This window comes from Sesamum indicum, linkage group LG6, assembly GCF_026168435.1.
Source record: "Sesamum indicum cultivar Baizhima isolate 11 linkage group LG6, ASM2616843v1, whole genome shotgun sequence".
Taxonomy (NCBI): Eukaryota; Viridiplantae; Streptophyta; class Magnoliopsida; order Lamiales; family Pedaliaceae; genus Sesamum; species Sesamum indicum.
In genome coordinates, this window is record NC_142662.1 from 21,345,120 (window position 1) to 21,370,777 (window position 25,658).

The following is a 25,658-nucleotide window of genomic DNA, read 5'->3' on the forward strand; positions in this document are numbered from 1 at the left end:
GACAATTTGCTGGAAGTTCGTCTACTATCACTGCTTCAGTGAAGGGGATGCCCTTATGATCGTCTTCTGGGGCTCCCGCAATCTGATATTGAACATCAAGGAGACTCTTTTGGAGGCATTACAGGTATGCCAGCCATTGTTGAGGGACTTCTTGGGGGACCGCTGGAGAAGGATTTTGTTCTCCGATCGGTTGGGTCTTGGGCCAAGGGGCATCTCCCTCTATCGGGCCTTTTTCTATCCCTCCTTCAAGTATGACCGCATCCCTCATAGGAGCTTGACGAGCGGGTATTAACACTACCATCTGCTCCTGAATTGCAGTCGCGACTACTTGTTGGATAGCACCCAACAGAGTTGGGGAGATTTCTCCAGAGGTAGTGTCAGAGGAGGTACTCCGTCTTAGATGATCAGCCATGGGATCCGCCATCCTAGGAGGCGGCCTAGGCATGAGAAAGACTGGGGTTGACTCTCCACCAATTGGAGTGAGAGAGGATCCTATGATGACCTGCAGAGGTTGGTTGTTGCCAGAGGTTTCCACAACCTTCTGTTTATTTGCAGCATTATTCGGGGTTTTCATGGTAATTCACGTCTTTAACTCAAATTTTCCACAGACGAAGCCACTTGATGCGTGCGATTTTAGCATAGGTCCAATGGATTCGAACTTGAGCGATAGGCCGGGATTGATTAAGAAAGAATATGGGAGATAAGGACCTTCAAAACAAAACGTTATCACTCCAATGCCCAAATTAATACTGGATTTGAAAAACAATAATTTGAATGAAACATATTAAAAGAATAAAGCATGATTATGAAAAAACAGAAGTAAAATTGCATGTGATAGTGCAATGCAGGTGCACCAGAATAATAGCCGGATTCCAGTCTATTGAAGGTATCCCTCGCCTAGGGATAGGATCTCTATTTATAGAGGAGTGTCATCTTCATCAAGAAACTAATCGTGCTTCCTATTCCCGCGGTGGACGGATAAAGTTAGTTGAGATAAGACATGATCGTGCCCTATTTTTTAGTGATTTTGCCGTTAGAGTTATTATTTAGGTGTGGAAGAGAATCCATGGTTGAGGAGGACTCCTAGCCCGCAACGAGTCTGATGGACTCAAAAGTCCAAGCCACAACAAGCGTACTCCATGCTGGCAGTAGGGCATACGTGGAGGGTCCAAGTGCATGCCACGTAGTCTTTAGAGAGAAACGTGTAACTGGAGGCTAGGCCGGTTGTCAATATTTGGGCTAGAATATTGAGCTATGTTGAGCGGGCCTCCTCCACCAGACGACCGAGTTTAGGGAAGGAGGTCTTAGGCCTCCTAGCTCGTTCTTGGACCGTAATTTGTTGGGCCACACCCATTAAAACTAATTATTAAAAATATGTAATATCAATGCTGGTGAAAAAAAATATAAAAAATTTCTACCTCAATGATATACTTTAATAGTTTGTGTATTGAGGAGAATATACCAGTACTACATTCTTATTTCAAATTTTTTATTACTTCAAGAAATTTATTACTCCAAATGTAAAGTCTAACGAATGAATTTTCAACACATTACTATAGTGCATTTAACTAATAATTACAATTTTTTTCAACTTTCACTATTTAAATATTTTGTATTCAAATTTTTTTCTACTTGAATGAAAAATTTGAGAAATTTAAAAATTGAGAACAGTATACCAATAACACATACTTAATTCAAATATTTATTATTTGAATTTTGTATATTATACTTTTTTACTCCAAAATATAAAGTCTAACAAAATCATTTTGAAGACAATACTACAATGTATTTAATTATTCATTAAATTTGTAATTATTATTTAAAATGTAAAAGAAATCCTCAACCAAGAAAATTACTTAACATAAATATATATACTATATTTCACAAACAAACAACTACTATTTATATACACACTTATATTAATAAATATATATAAAATAGATATATTTAACAATGAACAATAATCTTTGTCTCCCAAATCCCAACATCAAACATATGCCACTTATTTTAAACTATTTTATATTTTATCAAAATACAAATCCAAACATAATATCTATCTCTATTTTTACTCTCTATCTCCTAAACACCACAACAAAATACTCAAAACACAAGTACAAATACTATGAAAGTGGTCTCAGGCATGTGAGATGTAGGATCGCAGGGACTAAGGAGCTGATTAGTAAGAAACAGTAGGGAATAATGATGGTTACACAACGACGGGAGGTTCAGGCATTGGAACAAAAACTGGAGGTCCTATGTTCAGAAGAGGAATTGCTTTGGATGCAACGGTGCAAGGCTTATTCGCTAACAGAGAGGGACCAAAACTCAAAGCAACCACTATGGCTCAAGGATGCCGAGGGAGTTTGGAGAAGTAAAGAGGAGGAAGTGCAAAATATACTTACGGATAATTTTGGGGGAATATTTACAAGTCGAGCACCACCGAACGAAGCTCTAGAAGCGACACTAAATGTAGTACATCCTAAAGTCACGGTGGAGATGAACGAACGTCTTCTTCAACTGTTCACTGAAGTTGAGGTTCGTACTGCTCTTTTTAGCATTCCCCACTTAAATCCCACGGACCCAACAGTATGCCCCCGCTCTTCTTTCAAAAATTCTGGCGCATTGTTGGCCCCGATATTAGTTGTAGTGTTCTTAGTATTTTGAATGATGGTTGCTTGCTTCATAAAATGAGCTTCACCTATATTGTATTGTTAGCTAAACGTGAAAAGCCCATTTTTGTCCGATCAACTTGTGCAACACTATAGTTAAAATAGCCTCGAAATGTGCAGCTAATTGTCTCAAAAGTATCCTTGACTATGTTCTTTCGCCCTCTCAGTCAACTTTTATTCCCAACAGACTAATTACTGAGAGTGTGTTGATTGAATTTGAGCTTAATCACTTTGTTAAGAACAGAACATGAGCCGGCAGGGGTGCTTCGCTCTCAAACTAAATATGAGTACGGCGTATGATCGGGTCGGACGTCAATTCTTACGGGAGGTATTATCTAGAATAGGGACATACGAGCATTTTGTGAGCTTAATCATTTGTTGGTTACTTCAGTATCTTATTCCCTTATGTTGCATGGTTTATAGTTCGGATATCTAAAGCCGGGTAGAGGGCTCCGTCAAAGAGATCCTCTATCCCCATACCTGTTTCTCTTTGTGGCAGAAGTGTTTAGCTCTATGGTGCAGGGGGCTACGGAGTGAAGGGAACTAGAGGGATAGCCATTTAAAGTGGAGCCCCTCGGATATCCCATTTATTGTTTGTTGATGATACAATTATCTACAGAGCAGCAACAGACGAGGATGTGGACGCTGAAAAGGGTGTTAGACATTTATGTGGCAGCATCAGGTCAAGAAATTAATTTTGGGAAGTCAAGTGTAGGGATAAGCCGGTGGTGGCAGAGTTAATTGATCATAATCTACGAAGCTGGAACACGGATTTAATCACTCAAATATATTGAGGCAGAGGATGTGAAAGCAATTCTAAACACTCCTATTGGGGGTGCAAGAACCGGTAGAATGGTCGCTTTACGGTGAGTCAGCTTACTACCTGGCACTCGAAAGGCATTCTCAACGGTAGCTGGTACTTCGGGCAGTTGGGTGGATAGTCATCAACGATCGCGATACATCCAATGGGAGAAGGTGTGGCACAGTCGTACTCCTCCCAAGGTTCGGATGTTTATATGGAAGGCAAGAGACAGAACACTAACTCCTTACAATTGGTTCGAAGGCTTATGCGTTTTCAGGAGGAATATATCGACGCCTTAGACGCTGTTAGGATTAGGGAAAGCAATATGGAAATTAGCTAGAAAGATGGTTTGGTAATGGTGTGTGCATTCAGTACATTGTTTCTGTAATGATCTTTTATTATTAATACAATTCACCGTTTCCCTCATAAAGAAAAAAAAATTTGCAAGCTTTTCTTTATAAATAGTGTAGAGGTATAGATACAGGGATAAAATAGTCTTTAATTAATTTGTTTCAAAAGTGATTTCTCCCCTAAACACTCAGTAACTTTAATCTTCTAGTCCTGTCTTTTTTTTCAAAACACTCCCTAAAATGCGTTCTAAAAGCAGCGTTACGATCTGCAACTCCCAGTTTAGGATCATCAGTTAAGATATGAATTTTTGTTTTCTACTATAAGGAAATACTCTTCTTACATTTCCATTACATGAGCAGAGCAAGAATGCCAGTTTTTGCTCTTTTCTCCTCCTTCCAGAGGGAAAACAAATATGGCTTCATCCGTACTTGACTCCTTCGACTTCATGTAGGTACAAAATAAAGAGGGAACAAAAAATCAACGGCCAACATAATCAGGAGACTGTATAACTTGAGAACCTTCATAGTCCAGTGAGAGCAGGTTCAATGCAGATGGTCTGTCCGACGTCTATATGAAGCCGTTAACCTATAATCAGACTGATCAAGGTACTATGAGCTCAAAGAGCTTGTCACCTGCCCAACGATTACAGTAATATCATCGAGCTTCCCACCTGTCAAATGTAGACACAGAAACAGTTGTTAGGATCATTACTGATGGAAACTAGGAAAGTACACCAGCAGCGGTGACACGTCCTGCCTGTTAACTTCATCCCCATAATTTTCTTCCACCACGGGACATCAAAACCCTGCTCAAGAAAATCAGAATTTTTAGCGTTTAGCACGCAAAAGGGTTTAAGTACAGCAATGGAGATGGCGCCAGTTGGATTACACACCTGGGATCGAGCTTCTTGTGAATATGGGGAGTCGAAACTGGAATCTTTTGAGTGGTTATGAGCCAGATTAGCTAGTGCCTTTGCTAGCATCCGAAACATACCAGTCAGGGTACAGAATAACCAAGATGCTAACAACATCTTAACATTTTACTAGAATCAGCATACCGGCATCAGAAACATTATCACATGAGCTGACAACAGAAACAATTTCTCGGTCAAAAACATTATCAAAGAGCCCATCAGAGCCCATCACAACCGTGTCCTCTTCCATTAATTCCACAGTGGTCACCTGCATTTCAGCAGAAACAGCTGACTGTATTCGCAATGTGAACAGCATTTGGAAATTTACTATTGGATGCAAATTCCACTACACCCAGAAATCGTAGTGGTTGCATTCTCTTTAACAAATATGTTATGATGTATTAAATTGGATACCGTGGCATCAAGGAACGTCTGACCAACAGCCTCTGAGCTTAACTGGTATGGGCAGTCAAAATAATGTTCTTGTGGAGATGTAGAAAATGCTACTTGCCCTGTAATTAGCGGCTAACAATCTTAAATGATCGCTCCAAACCCAGAAACAAAACACAAAGTGGAAACTGAAAATTGCATAGAAATGGCAAAGCAGGGAAATGCGGAAATCCATGGCACTACCTTTGCGTATGACCTTCACCCCACAGTCTCCTACGCTGGCAATCTTCAATATCCCATTCATTTCCAGCATCGCAACAACTCTAAGACGCACACGGATGTTTAAAGAAGTGTATTTTCCAAAAAGACAAGGAATAACAACGATTACAAATAACATTTTAAAGAACCTACACCGTGGCAGACCCAATAGAGGAGGTAGCAGCATGTGCTTTCCTTATCAGACTCCGTGGATCATAGTTAACCTATAAATCAGTTACATAAGTCATTTTTACACAGTTTCATATAAAATAGATTATGTACTATGCATTCACTAGAAAAACAATACAAGAAAGAAAGCCAAGGACACGAACCAAACATCGACGCTACTTTAACTAATTGCATATACCAGTCTGCACAAAATATAAGAAAGAACACCTCTTCATCTTCCACAAAGCTAGAGGCATTAGCCATTAGCTCGCGCGAGAACAGAGCAGGATTGACATCTTTTTCAGCCCAACTGCCAAAAATCATTAAACATTCCTTATAACGCCAAGTTCTAAAGCTACCTAGCATTCCTCATCACATCATACAGCTACCTAGGAAAGAATATTACCCGGAAACCCCATCAGCCACCCCAAGAACTCCACCACTGTGACTGCTAATGAAAAATGCATCTTCCCCACCTTTCTCCACCTGCAGAAGCAATAACCATCTCATCCTAACCTCAATTATTCAGAAACGGGAAACAGAAGTGACCGAGTTTGGCTTGTATACCTTGTCGGGATGCGGAATAAAGTGGGTTCCAACGCTTAAGCGCACCCCTACTTCAGAACTACAAGATATCAACAAAAACGGCTTTAATCACACAGAATCTGAAATGGGACTAAGTGATGAACACCCAGCGCAAGAAAAATGAAACTTGTTGAAGAAAAGAGAGCGAAAGGGCTTACCCAACATGATTGGAAACAGATGGAGTTGCACAACAGACCAACCTCTTGGGTTTGTGAACAGAGCAGAGTGTGGGTGAATCAGTAGAGGAAATGAGCTGCAAATCTCTGCTTGTGCTGTAAGCAATACTGGTAAATGGCCTCAGAACTGGAATTGCCATCTCACTCTTCCAATCCTACCACCTCAACAACAATCACTTGATGGCTGTTTCTCTTCCAGTGATCAATAATCCAGGGACGTAGGCTTCTCATTGTTCCACGTCAACGAAGCGAGATGAATAAAAACATCGGGCGCTCTTCCAAGCAAGCACCAGTGGTCTAGTGGTAGAATAGTACCCTGCCACGGTACAGACCCGGGTTCGATTCCCGGCTGGTGCAAATTTAGTTTATGTTTTTCTGTTTCCTTTTGTGGGAGGTTCTCAGTTTATATGATAATGATGATGAAGAGAAGAGGAAACAAAGAAGGCCACAACATTTGCACTTTTCCTCTTTTATTATGTTAATATTAATAATTGATCATATCTTATTTGATGTGTTTGCCAGATATCAAAAAAATATAATATTTAAATAATTGAATTTAATAATACATTTATGAAGAAAAATATTTATACCTTTTACCTTTATCTGTACAATATAAAAATTTAAAAAATCTACACTCACAAACGACAGTTAATTATACAATCACACCAATTTTTAAATAATTAGATAATTTTAAAAATTAATCATAATTTTTATTAAAAAAGTGACTGTACATCAGTTTAATATACATTGACTTTTTTATTGGACCGATAATACCTTAAATTGTAGTTTGTTAGTTTCTATATTTAAAACGTGAAAGATTAATTTATTATATGCACATAAGAACGACGTATCACGACAACCAATATAATTAAAAAACACCCTTTTGGTGTTTCTAAGTTTTTGGTATTTTTAATTTTTTTAATTATTTTCTGTCTCTTCTCGACTTGTCATTTCTCTCTCTTTTTTTTTCTTATCCCACTCTTTTTACAATATTTTCTCATAATTATATTCTATTTATTTATCTAATTAATATAAAAATAATTATTTTTAAATTTAAAATTAATTATACTAATTAAAGTATTTGTACTTCAAATTTAAGTGTTGATTGTTAACTGCCACTGTATGTATAGTTTCAGTACCAATTCCATTAGTTGTCCCATCAAGAAAGGAAAAAAGTAAAGAAAAGTACCAACTCCATACACCATTACTTTTTCTAACAGATGTTTTTCATGTTCAACAACAAAAAAAAAAAGAAATGTACAATTTTGGTTCTATAACTTAAAAAGATGTTCAATTTTAATCTAATTATTAAATAAAAATATTAAAAAATAACATATTGATTAATAAAAAAAGTCATAAAATAACTTAAAAGCAAATCTTTAAACCAATCATAAGCTTTTAATATTTCATAAACATAAATAAAATTTTTACAATAATATATATAATTTACAAATTCTTTCAAATTTGTCATTACTAAACATCGTATAAGCTCGAGAACTTTATGTTATCAAAACACTTCATAAAATTAGTTTTAAAACAAAATTTAACATTCTATAAGCTTTCAGAAAAAAAACATCTTATAAGATGTAGAGATTTATAAAATCTTTTAAATAACCTTAGCCAAACACCCGCTAAGTACATAACTTTTTGGATATTCGCATGCCAACTTCGGAGAATACATGGTTGATTATGAGTTGAAATCAAGACTTATTTCCAATATCACAACGGGCAATCGTATACAACTCGAAAAAGATCAAAGTTTTGAAGCTACAAAGTCGAAATAATAAGAGTTGGTCACCCTCCATAGTACAGTACAGAGCTTTTTCTGTGGTTTTGTTCCAAGATGAGAGTTCGAAAAACATGTAGGGGAAACATCGTTGCTCGTAGTAATACGTACCTTCTTATCAACAGTGCAGTTCCACCTTCTCTTGGTTGTTTTGATCATCATTCCATTAGGATTCTCATCAATAACTAATAAACTACGTTTAACAATCGTGTAATAATTCTACGCATGATAAACTCGTATCAACTTACACAAATATAGAGATTTCTAGTGGGATTTGAATCCAATACTTCAGACCAAGATCGTCAATCTCGGTGTGTTAGCTTAGAAGCTCAAGCTTATAAGCTTCATAGGCAAAGACCAAGTATCAGATAAAGATCAAGCCACAATGCACATAACCTAATTCATGTGTGCATCAAGGAAACAGATAACTATAAGATTCCACTATCAGGAAGCATGATATATAATTTTTGCATACATACGGTTTCTGCTGTAGGTGAACTCCAGCGGTCGTGAGTCGATTGAAGCCCTCTAGTCTTTTTCCTTACGGTGTCATTTTCAAGGTTGAAACGGAATTGTGTGTGGCCAGAACGCCCAAAACTTGAGGTCATTCTGTTAAGACTGGATGCTGTCGACATTCAATGCAAAAGAAGCTCCAATAGAACACTGAATTCTCCCTGTTAACAGTCAAAACTACTTTTCTTAGAAACAAGAAGCAAAAATTATTTTCTATATGCAGAAAACATGGGCAACTTAGTCGAAGAAAATTGTTATACTAATAAGGTTTGACCATAGACCCCATAGGACTTCATAAATAGAGGTTCAAGAGGTACCAGGCTCATTTAGCAACATGGCATCAACATTGATGGACCTTGAGGTATTTATCATAATTCTACGAGGGCATAATAGACAATTTATTTTAGAACATATCTACAATTATTGTATGCAATTCACCACAATCTAATACTACGCAACTCCTATATAACCCAAAATCATTTCCAACAGCAATCAGACTCTCCTGATTTGGCAAAACATAAGTTTTGCATCCTTGAAATTGGAGTAGAGAGAATCCCTTCAAGCATCTCTGCTCGGACTAGGAGAAGATTAGCTTGGAGTCGCACATGTTGAAGGCGGGAGCCACATTCAAATATTGTGATGATTTAAGGAACAAGCAGAGAATCACTAAATACCACATCAAATATCGACATCCTTCGTAATGCTTTTTCAGTAGTCGTCATCCACCTCTCATCTAATCAGTTCGTTTTTCTCTAGTTTACAAGACAATTGCTTTTCAATTTAAGTAATAATGCTTTTCTTATTTACTACAGTCTAATAATGCTTGTACCTTTGTGTATACGGATATCGGAGGTTAATAACTATAATGTTCTTTAATAGACGAAAAATTATTTTCTCCAGAAGCTTCAACTATTACGTTCTACAAGTCTTACATGCTCTAAAAGATGGAGTAGAGTTTAGTGACTTAAAATATGTATTGCATATGGTCAATATTGGAAATGCAAGAGGAAGAAAAGATGATTGTAAAAAAGAATCTAAATGAAAATATTACTTGGTATTTACTATTTCAACGGTACAAGCAAAGTGCGATTTAGTTAACCTGGAAGCCTCTGGTGCAGTTTATGTATAATCAACTACTTGGAGTTCACTGTATCCATCTCTTTTACTTCTGATTGCCCTTGCTCTGCCGTCTCTTATTTCTAGAACCTGGTGAAAATAGACAGTACAGTTATCCCGAGAATCAATCTTTTTAGCTATTCCAAATAAACTACAAGGTATTAGGCGTGATGCACGTGAAGAGACATGTATTAGGAACTAAATATATTACTTATTTACTTACAAAAAAGATAATTGATGCTTATTTTAATATGTTTTTCTATTCTTTAATATTTTTTAGGTTAATATTTTACATATTATTCATATGCAGTTAATGTAGAAGTCATTGTAAAACATATCACACATCCCCTAGTAAATTATAAATGCTTCTCCTCAATATCTTTTTTTATTATTTGAAGTCAATCACTATATTGTCCGCGCTAGTAACTTAAAATTTCCTTGAGACATTTCAAATCTCTTCTAATAAATTAATCTCACTGAATTATACTCTTCATTGTTTCTTTTGTTTGAGATGAAAACATTGTTCATTTCAAACTGGATCTAGGTACTTCAGAGGAATTAGAATTACTAAATAAATTCCTTCTGTATCAGCACTTATATTTTTCATAACTAATTCTTTTTTAATAATAAAAAGAATAGATAAGTAATGTTACAAGTGTCTTTCCATAATAGGAACACTTGTGATTTCATACTCCTATATATAGTATAAATATATATAGATTATTCAATGTTGAAGCTCGAAAAGATGTCTCTGGTTAACCTAGTGATCCTTCGTAAATGTAAAAGCACAAAACATTGACCAAAGTAGACTTATAAATGAAAGAAGCAGGTGGTCAGCAGTTTTCATGGCTAAATAAATCTTCGACAACAAATTATTTACTGAATAGCATTAAAAATAGCCCTGTGTCCAGCATAGTGAGGAGTGAGGAAACAACTTCCTATTGATCTTTATTTTTGTGCATTTGTGTCTTATTCTTTATTAGTTAAACTTTCTTCTTTCTGGGATACACGAGGGGCAATAGCATCAACAAAATTGTACTGCTGTTAAAAGCTGTGGAATTGAGTGAAACAGTGATCTACCTCGGGTCTTGAATCAAGAACTCCGCTAGACATCCCCACGTCAATGCGCCAAATCCTACAGTTGAACTCACTGCAGCATAACCGAACTCACTAGGCTCAAATACAGAAGGAGAAATGCCCAAGTATAAAAAGAGAAACAGTAGGATCATTGCATTAATCGACAATCCTAGATGATTGTCATGCAGGGTGTACGCATTAAATTTTTAAATCTACAGTTTTCATAAATATAAACCATAGAGCAACTAAAAGTTTAATCTTAAATTCTTTCCAAGAGCTATTTTTCACCTAAAAGTTTTAACGATGACATGAAAGGTAACGCCATGCATATAGTAGCGCAAATTAGTAGCAGGACAAGATTTGCATAATATATGCAATGATAAAGAAGCTCAATTAAGAATATATTGGTTCAGAGTAATTAATGTTAATTATTTGATTTATTAAATTTGTCTACTCTTAATTTAATTAAGAGTAATTAAATTGTATAAACACCCGCTGAATGGAGATTAATCATTTCATGAAAGATTAAAACTGTAGAAACTTAGTTGACATTTAGTTGTTAAACCCTTTCTACTTCTTCCCTGTTTAAGATTACAAACATTTAGAAAATCAGGAATCACATTATTTTCTTTGCATTTAGTTAATAGTTAACTTGTCCTTATCTTATACAGAAAATTTTTCATGAGATGATCAAACAAGAGGGCTGAATCAGGTCAAATTGTGTATATAGTGATACAAGTTTGCATGAAATAATGGGTCAAAAACGTGTTCAAGTTTGTACCAATTTACTCCTGTAGCTTGCGGAGTATGTCCTACCACCATTCCCTTGGCACCCAATGCTTGAAGTGTCTCTTGAAGAATAGATTGGATCTGATAAGAAGCAAAATTCAGGATTCTTAACTGTATCAAATTCAAAACAAGAACACAGATAGCCATGTTTCAATAGCTGATAGAAATAATTAGCAAAGTCAATAAAAATAGTCTGCCATATGAAGTGTCGAGAGCAACATATAACTCGAGGAAGTTTCGGTTAAACTTTGTTTGACACAAAAGTCTATAAGTCCGAGAAAAATGTTAAATGAGTTCAAATTAAGAGGACTATGAGGAGTTCCTGACTTGAATATGTAGCCTATTGTTGTGTGTTCGATTTAACGTGCTTAGCCTATTCTTGTGTGTTCGATTTAATGTGCTTAGCCTATTGTTGTGAGTTCGATTTAATGTTCTTAGCCTATTGTTGTGAGTTCAATTTAATGTGAATAGCCTATTGTTGAGGGATCAAACAAATGGGTTTAAAGATATACAGCAACCCTTCTACTTGAGGAAAGATCTCTACCAAACCCGACACGGGTACTCAAAAAAGATGCAAAGCATCGAGTTTCCGCCCACAAGATTTGGCTTTGGCCATCAGGCCACAAAACAGCACAGCAATATCAACTACATGAACAATATAATAAACAACCTGATTGATCTGATAATCTTGCAGATCCTCTGTGTCTCTCGAGTATAAACGACTCCAAACTACACTGTTATAGCCCTTGGTGGCTATAAAAGGGATTTCTGGATAATCATCTTCCATGCTAAGGCCTTTCATCCAATAAGATACTTCTCTGTTTATCCTCTCTATGCCATATTCAACTGCAGCAGAGCAAATGATCCTGTAGTTTTGTTACTGAAATTAACTATTAACATCACAGAGATTAGGAGTAAAATGATTACCATGATGAGGAAGAAGACCACCATGACAGAATACCCACTCATTAACTTTGAGAACAACTGCATGACGTGCCAATTCAGATGCCAATGGACCTCCTGGTCTTAGGAGAATTGATCTAGCAATGACCCCTTTCTGTCGCTGTCCTAATAGTCATGACTAAATCAGAAAGGAAATACAACATCTAGTAACCTAGAAAACTGGATAATTTCTAGTTTCTTGTGCATAAATGCATTACAAAAATATGAAACATTTACTGATTCGCATTATGCCACATTAACTCTGTACTTACAGTTGACGCTAAGTAGGTTATGTTTTACAATATAACATACCTTCACCACATTCCAGGGATCCCAATGATTTTGTACCAGCTTACGCTCTTCTTTCCATCTTTTAGATACACCAACCCAACCAATAAATGCTTCTTCCCAGTTATGGTTACAGATTTCCAAGTGTTCCAGGAAGTCAGCACACTCATCAAAGGCACCCGAATCAACATATCTAAAATCTCCTTCCACATTCATGGTTTCGTGATTTCCATTAACCTAGAAATATGAGAAAGAAAGGTAAGTACATCATTGTATTCGTGGAACTCCTGAAAATTTGGAGTCATGCTTTTAACCACAGCATGGTGAGTAACCTGGTTGAAGTTACTGATCTTATGAAATCTTAAACAGTCAAAGGAGGATATTAGGAATTGATTTTGCAATTTGCTATTTGAAATAACAGCTGGTCCAGATTAAACATGCATGAAGCGAGCAGAAAACCGACCTGGAAAACTGCACCTCCATTAGCTTTTGCCTGGATATCTAACGACTTCAACAAGGATAAAATTGCAATTTCATTCTCACCCCTGTCAAGTATATCTCCAAGTTGAACTAACACCTGATCAAGAATATAAAGTTTCAGTAACAAGGTTCACTGTGTTCCTCAACAGCCATCTAACTTTGGAGTAGCATCCAGACAGAGAAAACTAGTATTATCAATTTCCTCCAGAATAGAGTTGCCTAAGCTTTTCAACTAGTAATAAAAATGCATACCGTTTGTCCACCAACCCATAAGTCTCGGCCATCAGAACTCAAGACACCAGCCATCTGAAGAGCACATCTAGCTTTAGCAAGATCTCCATGCAAATCCCCAACTAATAGCCATTACAATTTATAACAGAATAAGTAGCACGATAAACAATTAGGATAGATGAAAATTTTTGTTCATTACCTACTAGTCATTCAGTAAGAAGGTTTCCCAGCAGAACTTAAGTTAGTAGTCGATATTCATTAAGCACAAACATTTCGGTCCTCGTTGCTCATCAATCAGAGCAAAGAATTTCTTTAGATCGTAATGACAATGAATCATCTAAATTTGACTTCAATCATTATACTAAAGATGGAATCAAACTGTGCAAATGATTATTTGGATTAGGTAAGATCCATATGATAGTTTATCACCATTTTGATGCTTTAACATCAGCAGTTGTTTAGAAAATAATAGCCAAACAGGGTCTTCAGATCATCATGCAAGAGGATCAAGCATTCTGTACTTGTGTCTCTTAAACACAACATATTATAAAGATAAAATTTAACAATTTCCACATAGGTCTGTATAGTTTTCTAAATCCACCTCCAGTTAGATATACCAGTGTGTATTATACTTAACCTCACTGACTAGCATCAAAGAGAAAATTAATTTCATGCAAATTTGCAAGAAGCTGCTTTTACACGACTTCCAGCTGGAGACAAATCAAAAACACATCCAGACGTTCCCCGATCAACAGCATGAATTCAAGTAACTGCCAGTAAGCAATTAGCGCTTATGTTTCGTTGTATCTAAAATTCAGTACATTTCCACTCATTGGCATACCCCTCCAACACTTTCCAAGTACTTCAGAAGTTCCAGCTATAGAATTTTAAGCCATAATTTGCACCAGAACATATTGGATGACAGAGCACCAAATACACTACTGCTTGACACAGTGGACCGAGTTAATACTGAACCCAAGAGGGATGCAGTGTTATCAAGCTATAGTCCACCAAAAAAAAATCAAAATTTCAAGACTATGATTAGGCAAACTCTATTCACCTTTTGGAAACAACCCATGTATGCTTAATGCAACAATTAAGCAAAAGGGCAGACAATCATAAAACCCATTCAAACATGCTGTAGATACACAGACAAGAAACTAATCAAAGCTATCATAGACTTAAGAAGCTCATATAAACTGTTTATTAACTGGCTAAACCAAGAAGTGGGCACCCATACTTGCGACTATTCGGCATCCGGGGGCAGTGACAAAAGTGGGCGGATCGCCATGCACAACGATTGGCTTTAAGCCTTCTCCTGGGGTCTCAGTGCTGGCTCTTTTACTGAGGCTGTGTGAAGTTGAAGCCGTAGAAGCACAGCAACATATGGCATCAAAGGTTTTGTGCTGGCGAGAGGACAAATATAGTGTTCGCAGAGGCAACGAACAGCCGAGAGGGACGGAAGCCATCAGTCTGTTTTGCGCTTCACTCCATGGCTCTCCAGTCTCCAATTTCTCAAAGATTCAAAAAACAGAGTATCCACATGTTCTGCCACGGGTCTCCCTTTGAAGCATGAGGAGATTTTCCCACCACTTATTTGTTGGTAGTCTTTGTTCCACTATTAGTTTACTGTTTGGCCTTATCTCTCTCAAGCTTTTCTTCTTTTAATCAATAAACAATTACACCAACATTTGGGGGGAGAAAAGTATAATTATATAAACTATCCAAGTTAATTGCAATCGTAGTCCAATAGCATATGGTATTTTACAAAATAATCACATGCTTTTTAGGAATAATTTGCACACCCCTCCTATGAGATTCTGTGTAGTTATACATAAACCCATGTGGTTTGAGAAATTATATCTAGCACCCTTAAGGTTTGCTTCTATCTAACAAATAAGTCCATCCATTAGTTAAACTTTATCGAATTTGCTGATATTAACAAAAAAACTAAAAACTAAAAACTATATCTATCTATAATTGACTTATTATTAATTTATTGCAGGTCAAATAAATATTTTTTTCACACGTTAATGAATGTGAGGAGGCATATTTTCACCGGTATAAGAGTAGTTTAGTTTAAAAAATATCATGTGACTTGTAATAAGCCAATAATAAATCAATCGAGGGTAAATATCAATTTTCATTCAATTTTTTTATTAATATCAGCAAATTTGATAAATTTTGACTAACGAATGGACTTATTTGTTAGACGAAAGCTAACTCAGGAGTGCTAGACATAATTTTTCAAACTACACATGGGGTCTACATGTAATTACATCAAATCTTAGAGAAAGAAAGTGTAATTATCCTTACTTTTTATAATCGTCAATTTTAATCTCGCAACTCAATAGCGATGTGCAAAAGACGTCCCACCATTAAATTTTTAATAATTGTGCACAAGGCATTAATATACAACTAGTTAAATATTGGTCCCACACTATAGTGCATTTTGCAATATTGATCCCATGTTTATTAAAATCGTCAAAATTAGTCCGTTAGCTTTTACGGATATGTGCAAATACGCTGTTGAATTCTGAACGAAAAATACGCACAAGCTATTAACTCCAACGAGAACGGATGTAAATTCTCGACAAAAGATTTTTGGAGGGAACTTACATATTAACTCACCATTTCTTGTTGTTTGTGTTTGAATTTCAATGTCATTTTTCTTATTCATCATTTATTATTTCCGTTATTTTCTAAAATATCGCATCAATTTGATGCATGGACTTTATCAATTTTATTTGAAAATTCAAACCAATCAAAATTAAGTGAGTTAATTGATATTTTACTTTTGATTTTCGTCTTTAACATCCTTTCATTGTCTTAGTCACAATATTTTCTTTATTCAGTTATATCTTTTTTAGTAGTATGAATTTGATATATACTCGTCAAAATCACCAAAAAGATTAACATAATATAATTTCTCATTGGAATTCTACTAAAATTTATGTGCTGCTTTTTTTTTTTCTAAATATTTTTTGAACCTTTTATCTTATGCAGTACAACTATAAATACTAAATACCAAATTATCGAGACATAATATTCAATTTCTGTCTGCATGTTCACACCGTATTAATAACAATATTTTTGTTCTCACCAGCATGTTGGACTATCTGCCTCGTGGGATATGCCAAATCTCAGGATAAGTACATTTTCTATCCTTAAATATAATTATTAATATAATTTTGGTTCTAAAATAATTTACGGTTGTAATTTTGGCTCTCAAACTTTAATTTTTTTTTTTTTTATACTTTTAGTTCTTCCGTTTACATAACAAAAATTTCATTTAATGTGGTATAAATCACTATTCTCCTTCTATTTTGTGATGTTTTTCAAGTTGTAATCCAATATACTAATTTTTTTTAGTTTTTTTTTAACTTCAAAAGAGAATAAATAAAAAAAAAAAATTATGCGACAAATTTTCTAAAATTTATTGACAATTTTTTGTTAAGATTATTTAAAAAATTTGTTGCTTGAATTTATTTATTTTTTTGTTTATTCTCTTTTGAAGTTTGAAGAAAAATAAGAAAAATGAATGCATTGGATTACAACTTGAAAAACACTACAAAAAGGGAGGAAAATAACAATTTTTTTCACTTTAAATGAAATTTCTATTAAGTTTAGCGGTAAACCAAAAGTGTTGAAAAAGTTAAAATTTGAGAACCAAAATTACAATATTAAATTGTTTAAAAACCAAAATTGCATTTATCCCCCAAAACTCTTTTCAAAATGTCTGTTCCAATCTGCAAAGTTATCAACAAATAACTGGAAAAATTAGTGGAAATCTGATGGAATTTGGAAAACCCCACATCAGAAATAGCTCTGGATTTTATGAAGACTTAAAATTGAATTTGACATATACTTGTACAAGGAAAAACAGACAGTAACCATCTATGTTGTCCAAACCTACTTGAATACTATCGATCTTTTTCAGACAGCCTTAGGAGGCAATAACCTTGACCAACTGTGCATTCCTTCCTCGATTTTTGCCTCATAAAAGGTGGATAGAAACACAGAATAGAAGCATTCTCAATCAATATCTATGGAGCAGAAACAGAATCAGCTACCACAGTTGCATATAGTGCATCTTCAGCTGTTCATCCTTTAACTCAATGACTGTTTGTGCTCCCACTTATAGTGAAATATGATGCAGCAGAGAATAAGTTTACTCCTGAGTGTCTGGACGTGCAAAATGCCAATGTCAAGAGGTGAAATATAGCTCAAGAATTGCTATACCGCCTAATAACTAGGCTATCCGTTCATTCAAAATTTTCTTTTGAAACTTTTCTTCTGTATCTGTATTCTATAAAAGGATGCCAAGTTATTCGTCAGAAAGCCAAAACATAATGTTGCTATTACATAATACTTGTATATTATCTTAAATAACATAATCAAATCCAGTTTGAATCTAGCAACAAAATATTGAAACACACAACTTCTCACTTTGTATAACCCTTCGCTCTATATAACTGTCACAATATTCAGATAATAGAGTTTCTTTCAATTGATAACATAACAGAGGATGTATTGGTAGAAGTCAAAGAATCATGAAGGAAAAAAGTCAGGAAAATTGGGAGAACATAAATCCAAAGTTATACACAGGTGGCAAGTGACTGTTTAGACAAGACTTTCAATATAATAATAAGACTTACTTTCTATTCCCTATAAAAATTGTAATGGTTGCACTGCATTCGATAATACACTTTTACCATAGTCTCTTCATCAATTTTGAGTATATTACTTCTACAGCAACACAACTACTTATGCTGTTGGTAAATGAATTAGCAATTACTGATCAAATTAATTAACTTTAAATTGTGTTGAAGGTATTGTTGGAAACGAAAAATCAAACATTGAAACCAATTTCAGGTTATATATACATCAATAATCCAATTCAATTAATCAAATAAATACCAGATTTCAAGAGATGGTAAACATCATCAGATGATCATTAATAACATAATATTCAATTGTCTCACATATTAGTTAATACCATGTTGTACAATAAGTATTACTGAATTTTCCTGCATATTTCCTTTCCCTGTGACTATAGCCTACTCTGCTTGATATTTGTGCTTTCTATGTAAAAGCTAATGATTCTGAATCTGCTGTCGTTTGCTCACAAAAAATGATTTTCCTATATTATAGGTTTAATCCAGAAACTTATAAATGAGAAGTAATATCTTCTTGTTAGCACCTACACTCACAACTTGAGAACCTTTTTCCACATGCAGTTGTCATATATTATTATGTAAAAGAATCAAAGATGTCAGCCAAGACAGAATATAAAAGGGAGCATGACTCTGCTTTATCACAAGTACATGCATTTTGGAGAAAAGTATAGCATCCAGAAAATATCTAATGCATGGTTCATAACACAATCTCCTCTGCTTAACGCTGAATACTACAAGTTATTTCACAGTAATTTATTGTTAACCTCTGCCATCATCTCACATAGTAAACATTATTTCTTTTCTTAGTTGATGGATGCATTTCCATAAAGATTATCTCATGGAATTTTGGCCATGATACTGTGTGACAAATAGAGAACTAAGAGTCAATTCTTCTAACAAGCATTCCCTCTGTATAGTCATATTTAAATCCTTCTTTTACACAATCTTAGTAAGAAATTGGCGAAGAACATCACAACTTTGACGAGTCCATGAATGAGGCACAATCCTAGAGAAGCATGCAAACACATGACATATAATTCACAATACTGTACGCATCAAACCAATAACAATTCAGCATAAAGGTTACAGAATTCTCAGCATAAGCATAGCATCAACCAGTTAAATCAAAGCAATCTCATGGAGAAGGAAGAAGAAAAGAGCTTACAGCCAAGTAATGCTTATTACAATATCATCAGATAATTCGGGGACTTGTTAAATTGTACAAAGTCATGTTGCGGGCTTCAACAAGAATCTCAGAGAGTTTCTCTAGATTGATTTAGCAGAGAATGAATGGCAAGAAAACGAAGAATCGCGAAGGATCAGAATAATGGGAGAAGAGGAAATAAAAAATTCATGTAGGCGAAAAGTCACTTGTTTAGAAAAGACTTTTAATAAAATATTCTAAGTGTAGGGGTAATTTAGGCAAATAAAAAAAAGAGAAACCTATATAGCTAATCATGCTTTTATATAGATATAGATAAATTAGAGAGAGAGAGAGAACAAATATTGGATATTTTATGTCAGACTGTGAATATATGCTCGCGATGTGGATATCTTAGTATTCAAAAGCTTGCGATGAGAGTCCCTAAATATTGATGCAGCAGTAACTGCGGAAACATTTTACTGCTTTATCTCTACAAACAAGAAATAAAATGGCATACCATTTATCTCCTCATGGTTGACAAAAGTAAACCCTGTAGTGAAGTACATGATGGTGGATATAGACTGTTGGCCAGCTCCAGAACTCGAACGATTTCGAGTATTTGAGATGAAAACATGTAAATTTCATCGGCTTGATTCTTTCTCACCCAGTCTTCCAGTGTCCTATGTGATATCGAAGCCACAGCCACAAGAGTTGACAAAGTAAGATAAAACATGCAAAAGGTATCAGGTATACAACATAAAAGCAATCAGAAAAACGTGATCATCTGCAATCATTTGCAGACATTGTTGGCTTCTGCTAATCCCTAAAAGAGAGTCCTCGTAAATGAAGAAGCAAAGGTAAATCCTGATAATTTCTTTCTTATGCGACATAAATGAGGAAGCAAAGATAATCCATGCTACATCGATTAGGATGGGAAGACGGAAATGACATTTCAATTTATGTATGTGTTCTTATTCCGACAATGATTGGACTTCTCAATCCCTGGCATGCTTTCATGCATACAACACAAAATAGGCAGCATGAGCAAGTCAACTGCCACACCAACTAGTATAACTGAAAGAACAAAAGAAAGTTGCAGTCAACTTTCAAAAAATTTTCTGGAACTTAGGTATAGTGAAGATTAAACAGGGATTACATATTTAAACCATTAAATGGGTAGTAGATTCTGTTAATATTGAATCTATCAGAATATAACCAAAAAGTAGATCAAAGAGGAAAATATCACCAAAGTTCGCATACTAATGATTCATGAAACAGAGAGAGCAACAAAATTTACAAGGTTTGGCCATTTACCATTTCAAATCTTCTGCATTCTCCAATCATCAGACCAGTTGAATTGAATCACAAGTTATTGAAGAAATCAACAGAACCTGAAAGCATAATTCTGAACTCCCATACCACCCCCAAAGGAAAAAGCGTCAAAAGAAATAGCATACCTTGAATCAAATTCCTTGCCATGACCAGGGGCAGAAAAAAGAACTTTGATATTGGGATGCACAAATAACTTAGTGGCTGGTTCAGCAGGGCACAAACTGCCAGAACAGCCCCATGAATTTGGATTCAGGAGAATAATCTGCAGTACTGGAGATTTAGTTCGCATGTCCCGAACTACAGTCCGAAATGATAATTCATCTTCTGCACTTTCCAGCAACTGACTAGCAAACAATCTCTCGAGGGTGTAATTCCTATATGGAGGTGAAATTGATGCATCACTAACTAATCAAAAATCAATAAGCCAATATTTTAACACACACACTCAAAAAAATAAAAACAAAAGAAAAGAATTAAAGAAGAAAACGCAAAAGAATTAAATGTCAAGTCCTATTGCCTTCTCTCTTTCCGAATAAAAAAGTTCAATAGAAAAGAGTCTTATATCTTATGAACTAGACAAACTCCTATTGCATTTCATCCTTGTTTTAGCATTTAGCAAATTTCTCATATTTGTTTCTTTTCCAAAGGAAAACATATAATGATTCAACTATTCTATCACCTTTATCTTATTCGTATGTTCTGTTTTTACCTTGCTTTTTTTCACCTTCATGATAATTTCACCTAATTCGAGAAAGATATTCCTGAAGCTCGCTGGTGCACATAAGAGCACCATTCTGTTGTGTTCTTATTACCCTGACAGGTTACTCAGTGATGATTCTTGAGTTCACCGTCATTTTATGAAGCAAACACATACTAAATCAAAAGATACATCCCTCTATAAGTTTGTACTACTGGAGAAATAATTAGAGCCTAAAACAGTAGTGTCATGAAAACCCAACAATAGAAAAGGAGCAGAAGCTAGAGTCACAATTATCTTAGTAAAAATCTCATTGATTAACATTTAAATATTTAAGAAGCATAATAGCAATACATGCTTCCATGTAACTCAAAGGAAGCCAAGACAAACTTTGAAATATATGTTGGACTTTTACTTAAAAAAAAGATGACAAATACGATTATACAATGAAGGAAAAAAATAACAAGGTGAAGAAAATATAGAGCTCACCCAAATACATCTGCTCCACTGGAAGGCAAGCAAGTTGAAATGTAGCATTTGAATAGACGAACTCCACCATCTATTGGTACATTATCACCAAAGCATGGATATGCTCCAACAAGACAAGAGCATCCCGGACATAAATATTCGATCCACCGGATATCTCTCGAAAGGCCAGAAGACCTAACCATGAAACCATTCCCGAGATAACCATCCAGAAATACTTTCTGATTTTCAAGAAGTTCACCATTTGCTCCACTCATTCGTACATTTGGAGAGGTTCCCAGCATATTTGGAGTACAAAATTCAGTGTGGCAGCATCCAGTTTGAATTTTTCCATTCATCAATGCTTCGCTTTCCTCAATTTGCAATGAAGGAAAGGTCCTTGATAAACTATCACCATCAACTACATTTGCCGAAGTATTACATTCCATATTGGCTGCAATGCTAACTTCAGCACAAGGGGAGTTTACAATTCTATGGACATCTTCATTATGATTCCCGCAAGAGGTGGCCTGTATTAGTTTACATACCTCATCTTGCGAATCTTCACTCGAACATTTATCTCTGAGTGATTGTTCATCAGACTCATAATTTTGCCTGATCGTCACATCAGAGAATTGACATCCCAAAAGATCATTTTCGCATAAAAGAACAGATGTTGTATTCAAGAGGCATAAACCTGGTGAACATGTATAGGATTTTGCATATTTTGCAACCAGCTTCTCACTTACACCACCAAATGAGCAACAACAATTCCCAAACCAATTGTCAGCAACATCTCGCCAGTTAACTGATGGCATTTCCTCAAAACATCTGTACAGATAATTGGCAACTTAGGATTCTAGCTTGAGAATAATAAACACCTAACAAAAAGCAACAATAAAGCATGTAAAAGCTCTGCAAAAAGGGAGGCAGCCAAGTTTCAGAAGTCACAGTCAGGCAGATCTTAGCTTATACATCATTCACCCATCAGATTACAGACAAAAACCAAAAGTTCCATCTTTCATGAGCCCAACGTACAGAGCCGTAGCCGCCTGATTTGAGTATAATCGACCAAAAATGCAGCAGCTTTTACCAAGATTCTCTGAAATGATATGGTGATCCTGACATACCTCCTACTGATATGTTAACATTGACTCAATCAAAAATGGTTATCCAGTCCAAACAATACTTTTCTGATTAAGTATATCCCCATACAGGAGAAGTCATAGTGAAAACAAGCTTCAAAAGATAATGAATAAAGGAAATCAAGTATCTAACCATGAGACCTTGATGAAAAAATCAAATAACTGAACAATCATAAAAGAGAGAAATGAAATATCTACCTGAGACCCTTTGTCAACTTAGACGAGCAATTTCTGCAGTAGAAGTGCACCTCCTTCATACTAGATAATTTCTTCAAATCTAAAAAAAGAAAAAAAATTACGCATAAGATAATTTTAACTAAAATTAAATATCAGAACAAGTTAAAAGTATATTAAAAGCAAATGCGAAATATGCTTGTTAAGTAAAAAGAATCCCTACATTCTTCACACCCCCTGAATTAACAAACAGCTTAATACTACTTGACAGAGAATCCAGAAAAGAAAAGTATTTAGTATCCACCTTCTCCAAAAGCGTAAGCTTTAAAATCAAAGATATAATTTAGTCCCTAACAAGAATTAACGAACCAAGACCAATATTCACTTACCAGAATCAATTGAAAGAGGAAGAAGCTCGTCTTTATTTTCCTCAGAATTAAGAACTGAATCAAAATCCGAAACCAGAGGATGGTCGACCGGAAGCAACAGAACGAGTTTAACTTCAATGTGGTCATCGAATGCCCTGACTTGGCGCGGAGCCTCCGGGTCAACCAAGACCCGAGGGACCGGGACCCGAAAAGAGGTCTCTATTTGGGCATCGCCATCCGAAAATGACACGGTAAGCAAAGATTGTTCGGAGAGAAAGCTGAGTTTGAGGTCTCTGCATTGAGCTGAGGGCTTTATGTTCGGGTTGAAAAGGAGTAAGCGGAGTATTGGGGCGTGCGACTGGGCTTCCCATGTGAACCGCCACCAACTAGATTTCTGGGCGGCGGCCGCCGGAGGTTTATCTGCTGATGATGGTGGTGACATTTTCTTTTTCCGCCTGAAACTTCTTGGGCTCAATGGTGAATTTGGCGGGCAAAATTACTCCGCAAAGGGGAACGAAAGAAAACTATGTTGGCCGAACTTCTTAAGCCCACTTACCTGATGGGCCAACATCATTGTCATTACCCAATCTAAATGGCATAGTTCCAAATTTATTTGGATAAATCAAAATTTAAAGAATTTCAATTCTTTAATTTTAATGTTTGAACTATTTTTGTTGAATATTGATTGGTGTCAGACTATTTTCAAATGGAGTTATTTGAAATTCTTATATCAAATACAAATTCATCGATCCAAATGCATCTTAACATATTTTTATGATGAATGAAACAAATATTTAAAAAAAAAGAAATTCAAATATAATACGCTATCATTGTAGCTCAACGCCTTCATTAATTACAAATACATATGTTTAAATTACGTACTTTGGTCAATTTTAATATAAAACTTAATTTAGGTCAAAGTTTAGAAGATCATTAACCATATATTTTTAATTATATAATCTAAAATAATATTATAGAAAAGAATTAAGTAAATGCTCTCCTGAGTCCCAAGGAGGTTGGACTCTTCCATCCTCGCCATGTAAAAAATTATCTTGTTGAGACTTGCACATGAGAAACCTCGCTCAAGCATATTTTCTCTTATTTTATTACTTATTTTTACTTTTTTTATTTTAGAATTATCATTTTTATGATTGTTTGCTGATTTGAGCGTCGAAATGCTAACGCATATTTTGTAAATTTTCTCTTTTAGGCTTGCAATAATCCAAGCCCAAATTCTTGAGTTGGACTTGTTGAAAGGAGCAACCTTTTGCTAACATCAATGCTAAACTTGAGGAGGGTTGGTTTTGATTTACCCTTCACCGTAAGCACAATTTATCTCAACTTCATATGACAAATGTACAAGTGACTATAATAGAGATAACCTGATGTTCCATTTTGGGAATAATTAAAATTAATGGAGAAAGACGATACATTAAAGGGATAATTGCATTGCCATCTTCTGAGGTTTCGGTGTAATTACATGTAAACTCTTTTTATGCTTTGATCAATTACATTTAGTACATCTGACATTTGTTTTCGTCCAGCAAATAGATACATCGACCCGTAAATCAAAATTCACGGAATTTGTTAATATCAACAAAGAAATTGAATGAAAATCCATATTTATCTCTAACCGACTCATTACTGACTTATTGCACGCCAAACAAATATTTTCTGATCAAACTATCATTGTACATCTTCACATGCTAATGCATGTCAGGAGGTACATCTTTACTCTTGTATGGATAGTTTGATCACAAAAATCTATTTGACCTACAGTAAGTCAGTAATGAGTCAATGTGAGATGACTACAAATTTTTGTTAACTTGTTTTGCTAATACCAGTAAATTCCATAACTTTTGACTAACGGATAAATCTATTTATAGGACAATAGAGAACTAAATTTAATTTTTCAAAAATCATAAAGAGTTTACGTATAATTACATCAAACATCGAAAAACAGTGCAATTATCCCTACATTCAATGCATATATAACTTCTTCTAACGTATATGAAAGTTGTGTGTCCTGGATCAATTCCCATGACTTAATAGTTAATACTAGTTGATCAGGTTTATTCGTCAAATTGCTGACTCTATCAACTCGTTTACCTTTTCGAGAA

At 35.2% G+C, this 25,658-nt stretch overlaps 3 protein-coding genes and 1 non-coding gene across 9 annotated transcripts; 1 reads left to right on the forward strand and 3 right to left on the reverse strand.

Moving 5' to 3' along the window:
• Positions 1-4,114: 4,114 nt before the first annotated feature.
• Positions 4,115-6,527, reverse strand: PBCP (Protein phosphatase 2C family protein). 5 transcript variants are annotated; one of them, XM_011082414.3, is made up of 11 exons: positions 6,295-6,525; positions 6,119-6,176; positions 5,958-6,037; positions 5,780-5,861; positions 5,537-5,607; positions 5,369-5,448; positions 5,150-5,247; positions 4,880-5,003; positions 4,715-4,797; positions 4,579-4,627; positions 4,115-4,492 (listed from the first exon to the last, which is right to left on the reverse strand). In XM_011082414.3, the coding sequence occupies exons 1-11, from the start codon at positions 6,450-6,452 to the stop codon at positions 4,431-4,433; spliced, it is 945 nt and encodes a 314-aa protein (XP_011080716.1). In that variant the 5' UTR covers positions 6,453-6,525; the 3' UTR covers positions 4,115-4,430. The 5 variants fall into 5 exon arrangements, 3 of the variants coding, with proteins under 3 accessions (XP_011080716.1, XP_088737288.1, XP_088737289.1); XR_002287219.2 differs by having other exon boundaries at positions 4,471-4,492; positions 4,715-4,792; positions 6,295-6,526; XM_088881162.1 differs by having other exon boundaries at positions 4,579-4,797; positions 6,295-6,527.
• Positions 6,528-6,598: 71 nt separating this feature from the next.
• Positions 6,599-6,669, forward strand: TRNAG-GCC (transfer RNA glycine (anticodon GCC)). Its single transcript has one exon. It is a non-coding gene; the product is annotated as a tRNA-Gly (tRNA).
• A 1,330-nt stretch (positions 6,670-7,999) lies between these two features.
• On the reverse strand, positions 8,000-15,121 carry SLP1 (Calcineurin-like metallo-phosphoesterase superfamily protein). The gene is made up of 10 exons (XM_011082413.3): positions 14,775-15,121; positions 13,556-13,656; positions 13,287-13,400; positions 12,848-13,060; positions 12,521-12,656; positions 12,264-12,439; positions 11,586-11,674; positions 10,808-10,877; positions 9,711-9,817; positions 8,000-8,772 (listed from the first exon to the last, which is right to left on the reverse strand). The coding sequence occupies exons 1-9, from the start codon at positions 15,001-15,003 to the stop codon at positions 9,731-9,733; spliced, it is 1,215 nt and encodes a 404-aa protein (XP_011080715.1). The 5' UTR covers positions 15,004-15,121; the 3' UTR covers positions 8,000-8,772; positions 9,711-9,730.
• Positions 15,122-17,350: 2,229 nt separating this feature from the next.
• On the reverse strand, positions 17,351-24,061 carry LOC105163990 (HECT-like ubiquitin-conjugating enzyme (E2)-binding protein). Of its 2 annotated transcripts, none has more exons than XM_011082528.3 (6): positions 23,560-24,061; positions 23,195-23,273; positions 21,876-22,682; positions 20,815-21,063; positions 19,875-20,037; positions 17,351-17,719 (listed from the first exon to the last, which is right to left on the reverse strand). In XM_011082528.3, the coding sequence occupies exons 1-5, from the start codon at positions 23,978-23,980 to the stop codon at positions 19,878-19,880; spliced, it is 1,716 nt and encodes a 571-aa protein (XP_011080830.2). In that variant the 5' UTR covers positions 23,981-24,061; the 3' UTR covers positions 17,351-17,719; positions 19,875-19,877. The 2 variants fall into 2 exon arrangements, with proteins under 2 accessions (XP_011080830.2, XP_088738276.1); XM_088882150.1 differs by having other exon boundaries at positions 17,351-17,843.
• Positions 24,062-25,658: the final 1,597 nt, after the last annotated feature.